This window comes from Salminus brasiliensis, chromosome 14 (genome assembly GCF_030463535.1).
Source record: "Salminus brasiliensis chromosome 14, fSalBra1.hap2, whole genome shotgun sequence".
Classification (NCBI taxonomy): domain Eukaryota; kingdom Metazoa; phylum Chordata; class Actinopteri; order Characiformes; family Bryconidae; genus Salminus; species Salminus brasiliensis.
The window spans coordinates 29,203,233-29,215,542 of NC_132891.1; the positions used below are offsets into that span (position 1 = coordinate 29,203,233).

Here is a 12,310-nt window from a genome sequence, read left to right on the forward strand (position 1 = left end):
TGCAGTAAAGGCCTGGCAGAGCATCGCCAATGGGGAAACCTTGTGTCACTTATTTCTCGACCTAGCCTGCTCACACGTACTAAAGAAATGTACAGATGCAGGAGGGTGGTCCTAATTCCAGCTGTGAGAATGTGTCACGACGATGGACCCAAATAAGAAGGGGGTGGTCTGAGAGAGAGAATGACAGTGATTATCCCATGTGTCAAACAAAAGCCTTTTGAGCACATATCTGCCTGTTTCTTTCTCAGTCTTTAAGGTGTAAACTCCGGTAGCGTGCTATTGGTAGTTGGCCTGATTTTTGTGGAAATGGAAATATAATGTGATTATGTCGAATCATGAGTGCCTTGATGCACCAGAGTGTCTCTCTCCAGATCTGAGCAGTGGACGATGTTGTGCTCAACGCTGTACAGTGGCCAGTTTGTTGCGGCCAGGCAATGTTCTAGCCCGGGTTCAGAAGTCAGCCCGGCCACTGACAATGCGACCATTGTGATGGACCGGTCTATATGCATCAATGGGGGGATTTAGCAGTTGACATGGCTGGAACACAATGATGCTCTTCACTGTGAACAAGAACGCCATGCAGACCCCTCTGCAAGTGGGGATTCACTGTACTCTCTATAGGGGGAAGCTGCACAGAACTGGGCACTGCTCACATCTCTAGAATGCCTCTGTGTAAGACACAGTGTTAAAAGAAAAGGTTTCAACACACTACAACTGGTGCCAACTGTAACCAGCGGGGCTCTGAGTTTTAGATTTAGTGTTAGTGTTTAGCTTTGGTATTAGATGTGTAATTATTGTAATTATATATATGTATATATATATATATATATATATATATATATATATATATATATATATATATACACTGCAAATATATACTGTATATATATGTGTGTGTATTCACAATATCATAAACTTTGATGGTTACACTCCCTATACACAAGGTTACAAGTCCTATACACCTCATTGTTGGCTTCTTGGTTGTTGTCACATGAAGAACCCCTTCTTAACGTTAGCTGTGCTCTTTCAAGTCCTAATGACCCCTTGTTATTTATGGTCACTGGTAATTTGTAATGATTAACTTAACCCGAGTTTGGATGAAAGCAACATTAAAGTTTTGACACACCGCGGGGGGTTTGTTTCATACTCTCTGAACTGCCCCAAGCCTTCACACACTTTCTTCATCAGTGCTTTCTGCTGAGAAATCCAGCTCGAGACCAGCCTTTTCATTTCTTTGATGGTCTAAGCTGCTCCTTGGTGGTCAGCATGGTGTATGTTTTTTACGTGAGCTTGATGAGACAGCATGACCAAGCTGGTTGACCACCTATTGACTCTATTGACTATATATCTATTGACTTGATATCTGTGTTCAATTTCTCATATTGCGTTTCATATTGGAAGCCTGCAGTGGATTATTAAAAAATATGTTGGTACTTGTTATGGTGAAGGGCTATATATATATATATATATATATATATATATATATATATATATATATATATGAGAGTTGATTAGTCATTAGATTAGATGTTTGTCTTTAATATTTAATAAGTTTTTTTTATAATACTTTTACTTCTGTTTAAGAACATTTGTCCACTTGTTGGCATTATTTTTCTGTAATAATTATTACATATTTGTAAATAATTAATAAGTTAATTAATTCGGTTCTTTGTCACTTTTCCACAAATGCCCCCAGCATCTAATTCGCCAACGATGCACCCCAGTTGCGCAGTCACATTCCTCTGATCGTCGAGAAGCCCGGGACGCACCAGTGTTGCCGGAGTGATCTGCACACCGCAGACTAACTGAAGCGCTGTCATTAAGTGGATGTAGAGGGAGGGATCAGAGCGCTGCCATCCTGCGGCTCCACTCCCAAACTTCAACCCGTCACGCCTACAGAGTCCTCACTGACCTGCTGGGCTGCTCTCAGCGCAGGTGAGCTGTGATTTGTTGCCGTAGCCGCTGACTCGTTACTTGAACCACAGGTGGGTTACGGAGACCGTCTCTGGATTTTAGGACGTCTGCTCTGCTCTCCCGGCACTGAGAGGAGAGAGCGCCCCTGGTTATGAGCGCGCGCTCTCTGAGGGGACTTTACTGACGAGGCGGCGAGATGCGGGCGCACGTGCTCCTTCTGCTTCTCCTCAGGTGTCTTCAGCCAGCTGCGCCTCAGACTCGAAAAGGTAGGAAAACAGGAGAGGACTGACAGAATTTGTGGAAATGTACCTTCAGTTTTATAATTACGAATCCCTGACTGTGGCAGTTTCCACCAAATATATTCATAAGGAGTCCCAAGGAGGCAGAAACCGACAGAATTGGTGGAAATTTACTTTCACATATCGTTATCCTAGCTAGCTACAAATCAGTGACTGCGGCAGCTGCCATTAAACTATTCCCGTTGAGTCATACAGGGATAGACAACTGAGATAATTAGTGGAAATGAACCTTCAGTTTAACAAAAACATCATTCCAAATTCCTGACGATGGCAGTTTCCATCAAACATGTTCATTTTGAGTGTTAAAGAGGCAACAAGCTTACAGAATTAGTGGAAATGGACCTTCAGTTCAACAAGACTGTGGCAGTGTCAATCAAACTATCAATTGGAAGTGATAAGGGGGTTGAAAGTGATGTGCTTGGTGGAAATGAACCTTTCAAACTTTAATATACATTAAAACTTTAATATACAAACTCCAGACTGTGGCAGTTTTAATCAGACAATTAGTGGAAATGAATCCTAACTATGACTTTAAAACTCTTACAAACCCTTACCTTAACTGTGGCTTGAGAGACACTGTTCAAATCTGTTTTGGATCACTTATGGACAAAGTTATATTATATTATAATTATAAATTATAAGAAAAAAAAAAACAGGACTAAGAAAAGCCTAATTAAAATCACTGACCCAGGCTTAACAGACAAACCTCACGTCTGTGTAGAGTTTATTATGTTATTTATTGGTTGATTTTTGAAAGGGGTCGGAGGGTAATTTGAATGAAGTGGTACCTTAGTGGACATGTATCTTCAACTTTTGCATATAAATGTTAGAACACAGCAGCCTAACTCTGACTTAATCATCTTCTCCAATCTGTGTTTTTCCCCTCACGCACACACAAGACTCTACACAGGAGCCAGAAGTGAGGGATAACAAGGCCAAGCCTCAAGAAGGTAGGAATATGTTCAAATGGTCCTGGTTATAACAGTGTACTAATCATATTTCCTACCTCCCTGTAACCTTGAGGGGAGAGAGCGCTTTTCAAGAGGGCTTGAAAATAAGGTATCCAGTGGAATGGAAATAAACAGGTTGATGGACAAAAAAAAAAACCATTAGACAATCTGCGTTTGCTGCAGGAACCTCTTTCCAACAGTTTGAGCCTAGGTAATCCGTAAATCACCATGGAGCTCTCCTGAGTATTTCATGGCAGAACATAAGCAGGTGCATTTAGCAGATGACTGGTCATGCTATGGCCATTTCCCCTCCATTGGTCTGAGCCTTTCTTCCTCCTTCACCTGAGTAGGTGTGCTACAACAGGTTCATGTTATTCTTAGCTGTGACTCAGCTCTGGCCTAAGAATTCATGGAACTTTTCAACTGTACCTGCCTTTAGTAAACTATTGTGAAGAGCAGGTACCCAATACCTCACACGGATACCAGATAAGAAACCACACAGTCTTAACACTCTCCTCTGTCATCTCTACTCTGCTCAGACGTAACCACACCAGGGTTTTTTGGAGAGGCTAAGAGCGGCTCAAGGTCTCAGCTTTCCCTGCTGGCTGTGTTGGACACGGTGTGGTTGATGGCACCATAAACACACATCCAAGAATCTGTTTCAACAATCAAGCAGCCATTATCTCATTCTTTTCGAAGCACATAACAATTTGTGTCAATATGACGGAAAGCATGAGTAGACTAAGCTGCAGGGTTCATTAACGGTACCACCCAGGAGTGAGTCATTTCGAGTGGATATATTGACACTCTCAGAATGATTAACCTGGCCTCTCCTTAATCGTCCCTCTTCTCCTTTTGCGCACAAAACTGCTCTTTTTTTCCTTACAGAACTTTGCCTCTGAGAATGGAGGTGGGCATTAGCTTTCTGTAATCAGCGTCTCTCATTGTACTAATATGTCACTTATTTTGCTGCTGGATGCAGTGTGTCAACAGGGTTGTAAAACTGGCACAGCAACAGAGCTAGGTGTAGGCCTGTATTGCCCCATCATAAAACAAAGCTTTAATCGGACGTGACACACAGAGTTATCACACTGAAGTTCACCAGGCCTGCTTTGAGGTCAAGAATTGTAGTCATATTTGCGACTTCCTCAAGTTTCTCTTGTCAAAGAACTGATCGACAGATAGGCGGCTCTAAGAATTTGTGGAATCTAAGAATCTGCGGTATCTACAGTACCTCTGCATTCCTAAAAAATAGCTCCTGAATGGTTTTATTGGGCTTAATTATTAATTTATAGGGCTTAAAGTTCTAGGAAGAACCTTCCAATTGTAAACTTTAATTTATGTGGAAGTTACTTACATATCTAAATATGGTACTTTTTCAAAGAAGGTTTTCTCTGAAAGATTCTGTATGAAACTAAAAGTGATTCTTCTACTCTCTTAGGTGAAAGAGTTAGCAAAGTGTCGCTGAGATGGTACCTCGCTTGTCATATCACAGGGACCCTTTAGGTTTACATAAATACATACATAAATATACCAAATTCCTTTGCAGGTGCTTATTTTAAGCTGCCTTGCCCCTGTACACTGTGTCTTAACTCCAGGCTCCAAAAATATACAGTACACCTTCTGTGAGAGTGAACTACAGTGTACAAGTAAGGTCCATTATTCGACCTTGGTACATTATAGGACCTTGGCATAGCTTCAAAGAGCACTTTTTATTTGCAATCAAATCCAAGAACTACATTTATTACAATTTGGAAAAATGCCAGATGATGTGTTCTAGTTGGGTTAAATGTTGGAAATCTGTTTTAGTTACTGACTTTCCTTGATTAAATGTAGTTTCTGTACATTTACTCACAATCAGATTTGGAGTTTGATCTACCTTGGTAAAACCTCAACAGCCTCTTTTGTAGCCATATGGTTTGATTGATCTGTAAAATGTCTTCAGTTTCATGCTCAGAACATCTTGGCAATTTCATGCAGTACGAGTCACCTGTTACACCCCTGAGAAATTCAAAGGAAGAATTAATCACACTGTGTGTTTAGTGTCTGTGTGCTTTCTAATAATCCTTCACCAGCGTCTGTTTGCTCTTTCTCCCTGGTTCCTACCTGGCATCCCTTATTTTGTATTTTTTCAGTCCATGTCTCTGTTTGAGTCTGTCTGTCGTATCTGCTCATTCTGCACCCCAATTCTTGGCTGTTTGCGACTTTTGACCCATATAAAGTGCGTGGATTTCTGGATTTGATGTATTGTTTCCTGTGCTGCTGCCACTCCCTTGTTAAATCAATACTCTATGAAGCAATGAAGCAATGTGACGCTGAAGCAGCAAGTTGTAGGTATTCATATGTATACATGCGCTTGTTTTCATACAGTTTTAGGAAGAGGGATAGAAAACAGTCCTGAACTACAAGGACCAACGAAGTGGACCTGACTTTATAAAGTCTGAAATTTTAAATTGTATGTAGCAAGTATAATTAATACATATGTGACAAATGTGCATATTCTTAAAACTTGGTGGTAACAGCAAAAAAAGGGTTCTATCTTTTGACATGTAGCAGTAGCAGAATCTTTTAAGGTGCTTAATAGAGCCGTTTTGTAAAATGTTCTATAAAGAAACAATTACAAGATGTTTACCTTGTGAATTACACACCGTTTAAAAACCATATAAACCACTTTCAAGACATCAGTTATGATCCTTACTGAGTAGAAAGAACTACTGCTGATTAAAATCATGAGGAATAAATAAGTTGAGCATTGTTTTATTAGAGTTTTTATTTAAATGTTCTTCTTCAAGTGTAAATAACTGCATGTGCATGAGATTTTTGTGTCCTTTTACTGTCTTCTAGATTTTGACATTTTTAAGTAGTGTTGCTTTGGCATGTGATATAGAAATAGTAACTCATTTTCTCATAAAATTGACTTTGGATTGAATTAGTTCATCAAGGGGATGCATGCAGATAGCAATAAAAGTGCCTCAGAAATTTAGTAACCAAATGTTTGCATCATGTAATTAAATGATCATTCTCCGTTCACAACGTGGGGTCCAAATGATCAGAGACACTCTGGAGCAGAAGAAGAGATGCCGGCTTTTGTTTTAGTTGGAGAAAGTGAGACCAAATACAGTGTGTAGGAGCGCCCAAAAACCTTCAGAGATATTTGCCTGGAAAAATAAGGAGATGTGTATCTGGATAGGATGAAAATGATCAGACCACTGCTGAGTTTCATGAAAAACAGCAGGTAATGTCTGTTTTTCTCTCAGAGGAGAAGGACAGAAAGAAAATCACTAAGAATCTTCTTTAGGAAGGAAAATGACACCAGGGCCACATCATGTAAATTCAACCCAGTCAGAACAGGGCTTTATCTTGTGAAACAATATTGGCTTAGGTGGCTCCTGATTAAAGTTTTGACTTATTTTAATGACTGGTTTCCTTGGAAGTCTTCAAACTTCAACCAGAATGACAAGGCTCCGACACTTTTATTTACAGTTCTGCGTTACTTTGTACTGCGTTACTCCCAACACTGGAAATAGTATGTGAGTATGCATAAAGGAATGTATGTAGGTGTGTGTTTTACCTGCCTGAATGTATGTGCATCTGCCATTTTTGGCAAACTGTATATTCTAAGTAGGGGGTGATCCAGGCTTATTTTAAAGGATTGGGTATCGGCTATTTTAATACCAATCCAGTTCCGAGTCTTTGTTTTATCTGCAATGTTCAGAGCGCCATCTGTTGGCAGAGGTTATTGCCCAGCTCTGTTTTATCGGTGGTAGAACCGCTTGCCTTTCTTTGTTTTTTAAACCAGCACTGAAGAGCACTTTTAAGACGGGGAGGAGACTAACGCTAATGCTAATAAACTTCCAGTAAAAGTCCAGTCAAGTCAAGAGGCTTTATTACAAATTAAACCCAAATTACAGCACATTCACCCACTATAAAACAGTTATTTCAAATCGGTAGGTGACAAACTGCAACAGATATCCTTCTTCAGTAATTGTAAGAAAAGTCTCTACTAAACTAAATACTCAGCATTAAGGCACAGATCAGGACATCCCTGCTTCTAAGCGCTCAGTGTTTCCTTTAACACAAATTTAATTTATTTAAAATGAACAAATATCCAATGAGAGATGAAGGCATGCTATTCTCAGCTCACCACCCTGAACAATTCTGCTCTACTACTGTAGTGCAGAACTACAGTTCTGACTACCCTGTCATGAGATGAAATAAAGGCCTTAAACACTTAATGTTCAAACTGCATTACTACACAGAGCCTTATTCCAATAAAAGCTCCCCCACTGAGTGATTCACGAGCGGCTGTGAATTATGGGCATTGCTGGTGTTGAGGCTGCATAAGTAGTGCAGCAAAACGTAAGAGTGGCCACTGCTGTGAGCAGGACTGTGAAGAATGGGCCAGTGTTGGGCTTGAGCTGTGGGAGCAGGCAGAGAGTGGACACTTTTAGATGATGTCCCTATCTCTTCCTGTTGCCTGCCCCTGCTCCTTCTGTTGATAGACTAGTGCCCTCACACTCGCCCTATTGTCTGCTGCTATGATCTCAGCCCTGCTAGTGCAGACACACAGTCACACACACATACACACACATATCTATATATACATGTTTTTATTCTGAGTCAGAATGTGGGGTCATGCATATGTCCCATTTGTGCTTTATGTTTAGTACTTATATGTATAAAGAATTATCTCTGCATGAGCCTAAGCCTAACCCTAATCTTAGTACCCAGAAGAAGTAGCACATGTAGCTTTTGTAATGAATACTTTGCAAAATCAAGACCATTTTGTTCATTCAGAGATAAATGATTGTTTGACTGATACATGACTGATGAACACTGTTTCTCTCTGGTTTTCATTATAAAAGTAAGGACTTTTATGTCCCCAAAATGTACAAAAACAAGCACGCACACACACACACACATGCTCACAGACCATGGACACTCTTGCATACGCATCCCATTGCCAGTACACATTAACAGACTGCACATTTATAGCTGTGTGACAATCCTGAGCTTTGTTTATTAAGAATGCCTGTTTGGGTCTCTGAGCCAGCTATCAGCTCCAGAACATGTAGAACAGAACAGAGACTTTAATAGAGCCTCAACTTTACTCCCTCAAATTACCCTCACAGCCACAGTCACTCACAGCCCTTTCTTGCCTTCTTATGCTGGGGGCATTTCAGTTTTGTGGTCTTGGTTGGCATTTTTTTTGTTCACATTGAGATAATTCCTTTCATGCTTCAGGTTTACTGTTGTAAACACTAGCGAGAGTTTTCCTAGGAACAGCTGACAGAATTGTGTTGCTGTCGTAACAACACCCCCTGTCTCCTAAACGGTACATTTTATAGGTGAAGGGAAAAACATCTCGACTTCAGTGTGCATTGTTTGGCCAAAAGTATATGAATGCCTACTCATCCAATGTTTCATCATCAGTATTAACCCATTAATAACTACTAATTAACTACTGAGAGTTCTGTACAAACTGATGGGGCTATTCTCTGGCAACAGCTTAACGTAACACTGTTAGCGGGAAATATGCACTTAAGGGGTTAAACTTTTTTTTTTGTTTTTTTTTTCTAAACCTGTCTCAACTATAGTTAGGTTTTTCCACTAGATTTTGAAACAATGTTGTTAGGATTTGATTGCATTAAATCACAAGATCTTTAATAAGCTCAGGTACTGATGTTGGATGATTATTTCTGGATCACAAACACCACTCCAACACAAGGTACTGGATGGAGCACCATCATGTCTACACTCTGTCTACAGCCCAATGCTTAGCAGCTTTATGCTCCTCTCGTTGAAACTTGGCATTCGGTATCTTAGGCCCAGGACTGTTCATTTCTAATGCCAGTGCTTTCCTGTGAAGGTTAAACAAGCTGTACATGTGCATTTGAAGCTACATGTCATGTCTGAATGGAAGGTTACTAATGTAGCCTTCTATTTTGTTGTGTGAAAACTGAAAAAGCTAATGGCTAATGACAGCATAGCTAAACACTCATATCTAGCAGTAAGTTGTCGATCCTCTGGCAATGTCAGGACATATTGTTGTAATCCTTGGAACAAGCTGCTTGATTCAATGTTTGAGTTCTCCTCCTTCAGTACATTAACACACACAGTGGGAAAGAACTAACAGAAAAAAAACAAAAACAAAACTTAATAACCAACATGGGCAAGACTACCTAGATTAGAGGTTCTGAATATCTGCATTGGATGTCTGATAATGCATGTTAATGCAACAAAAATACATTTGCACAATTTCTATTGGTCCATTCATTGCTGCATATTACACAATGCAAAGGAAACATTGAAAATGAATATGTGTAATAAGTTCATCAGTACAGGCCAGCACAGTAATTATCACACTGATTAGCAGCTGTTTTCTGCATTCTTGTCCGTTTTTCACTTCTTCAGTATAAGCACAGTGTTACTGTGATGCAGACAGCCTGATACACTGCATACATACACATGAGCATGCAGCACGCCCACGCCAAGCTCTGTCTCATGTGCTGGCGCACTGCAGCACTCACAGCAGTTATGACTGTGCTGCTGAGCCTTTTTGTGAATGATCTAGAAAGAGAGAGTGCAAGCTTGTGTCTGTACTTTCTTCATTGTAGTGAAGATGGTAAATAGGCGCTAATGCCGAGTCCTCCCTCAGGCCAGTGACCCTGCTGTGGTACCATGGTTGATTGATGCTGTTTTTGCTGTTGTTTGGTCGCAGCTCATGGCTGCTAAAGCACATTACAAGTCCTTGTGCTACAAACTCTGGCCTGTAGCAATCCAGTGACCTCTTTGACCTCTGATCTCTCCTTCACCATGCCACTGACCTTGTGTCTGTGTATGTGAGTAAGTGTGTGCATGTATGTGCAGAGAAGGCTTTGTGCCTACTTCAAAGTATCTGGCCTTTTATGATGCCATTCTCTAGTGTCAGTAAAGGAATTTACAACCGAGCCTGTGTTCATGGTGGCCAACTAGTAATTAGGAACTGCGTATTAGATTAGGCTATTTATTGATCATTGATCTTTGTATCTCAGTGGAGCCTTTTTTTAACAATTTAAATGACATTTACTAGTCTATATGAAATTTAAATTTCACTAAGAGTGGTTCAGTACATATATATAAATACATATTTTCATTTTATCTCTGCCAGTTTGCTTAGGTACCACAAATGGACTGAGTTTTACAGACAGCTCTGCTCAGCACTACATTAACCTGAAGGACCGCTATGAGAACTGTGAAATCATCATAGGAAACCTGGAAATCACCCTGATGGAGCGACACTTTAACTTCTCTTTCCTTGGAGTAAGATTTCTTTTCATCATACACTATTAATTCCAATGAAGACGGTCTGAATACCATGTTAAAAAAGTACTCATTACTTTGTGATAATTTTAGGTTAAATATCATGATGTTTCAAAAGCAAAAATTAAGTCAAACATTTATCCTGACAATCTTTTCCCAAGTGTAGCTAATTATCACTAGTGGAAACTAACATAAATTGTTATATCTGGATATAATATAAATAGATACAGTTGTATGCAAAACTTTGGGCATCCTTGCCCAGAAGACACATTTGGATATTTTTGTTAAAACTAAGAAATAGTAATCACAGCCTTTATAGCTCCTTAAACATAAAACACAACATTTTCAGCCATCATTTCATTAGAAACTAAATAAATAAAGGTACTAAAGTCCGAAATCTCAAATGAACACAGATCCAGGCAAAAGTTCAAAAACATAGGAAGCAGTGAAATATACTGGAAATACTAAGCAAACTGATGAAACAACATCGCTGTCAACAATAATGGCATTGCTCCAAGTGAGCAGTATCAAAAGAAACTTAAGACAGAAAGGGGAAAAGAAGCCATATGAAAAGTACAGCATTTATCTTAAGGATAAATGGGGATATTTTTTAAAGAAACTGGTGGTAAACAAAGAGTTACCAGAAAGTGGTTTAACAGTTATCCTACCTCACACAACTAACCAAGTTCGATTAGACTGCAATTAGCAATTTTTCAACATTAAACACAATTAGCCTTCGAGAAATTTGAGTAGAACAGTGGGTGACTAAAAAGTTCTGACAAGCTGTAAAATTATGTACATGGAACAGCTCTAAATGTTTGATTTAAGAATAGCTAATTATAGTACTACGTATTTAGATAAAACATCATAAACAACAGAATTCTTAAAAATTGAACCAGAAGAAAAGGAAATAAATGAACATGAGCAGCGCCAGTGAGTAACTGTTTAGAGGTCATTTGTCAGTGCAGTTTATTATTCTGAACATATTTAAATTGATTTTCATAGAGGATATATGAGAGATGATTCACATTTTTATCAGATTATAATACAAGATCTCTGTTCTGTTTGCCTTTCACATAAGCCAAATGTGTCGATGCGCTGCTCTGGACCTGCTCACTTAACAAACAGTAACGTTTAACATTAAACAGTAATGTTTAATCCACCCAAATTTCAAATTGACCTGGAATCCTGCCTCATTTACCAAACATTAACTCTCAATTTGTTGATTGTCATAATTACTAAATGAGATTAAATGAAGTTTTTGTTAAAAAAAATTATAGTCAGTGGGCCCCAATTCCTAGGTGGGCCCTTAGGCTGCAGCGCATGCAGTACTCTGCCCCTGACTGTGCAGGCCTAGTATACAGTTAAGCAGTCAGTCTTGAATTAAATCTTATTGCTAAGAGAGCTGCTAAGAGAGAGGGAGGTCTTTAGCATATTGCGATCTTCACATTTCAAGTTGAATATTTCAGAAACTGATGCAAAGTATTTGAACTGCTCTGTTCTTTATTTTTCTTCTAGCCAACAATGTATTCCTAACCTTTCCTCTCAGATTCAGTGAGCTTCATAACACATCTTTGATTGCTTTGCCTCTGTCTACAGGGGATCCGGGAAGTGACAGGCTATGTCCTCATTGCCACAAACCAGTTCAGCCGGCTGCCACTGGGCCAGCTCCGAGTAATCCGTGGCAGCACCCTTTACGATCAGAAGTGGGCCCTGTCCGTTTTCCTCAACTTCGAAGGCCAGTATGGACTGGAAGAAATGGGCCTCACTCATCTTACAGGTCAGAATGAGAGAGGCAACAGAGAAAGGACAGAGAGACAACAGGGAGTTTTTCCTCTGAGGGAG

The 12,310-nt window shown here is 39.7% G+C and overlaps 1 protein-coding gene across 1 annotated transcript in view; it reads left to right on the top strand.

Annotated features, from left to right (window-relative positions):
* The first annotated feature begins 1,935 nt into the window (after nt 1-1,935).
* erbb3b (erb-b2 receptor tyrosine kinase 3b) overlaps nt 1,936-12,310 on the top strand; it is a 29,904-nt gene continuing 19,529 nt past the window's right edge. The window contains exons 1-4 of the mRNA XM_072696059.1: nt 1,936-2,180; nt 3,113-3,163; nt 10,314-10,465; nt 12,065-12,245. Of these exons, the coding sequence (XP_072552160.1) occupies nt 2,111-2,180; nt 3,113-3,163; nt 10,314-10,465; nt 12,065-12,245 (454 nt within the window). The 5' untranslated portion in view covers nt 1,936-2,110. The remainder of the gene's footprint in view (nt 2,181-3,112; nt 3,164-10,313; nt 10,466-12,064; nt 12,246-12,310) is intronic.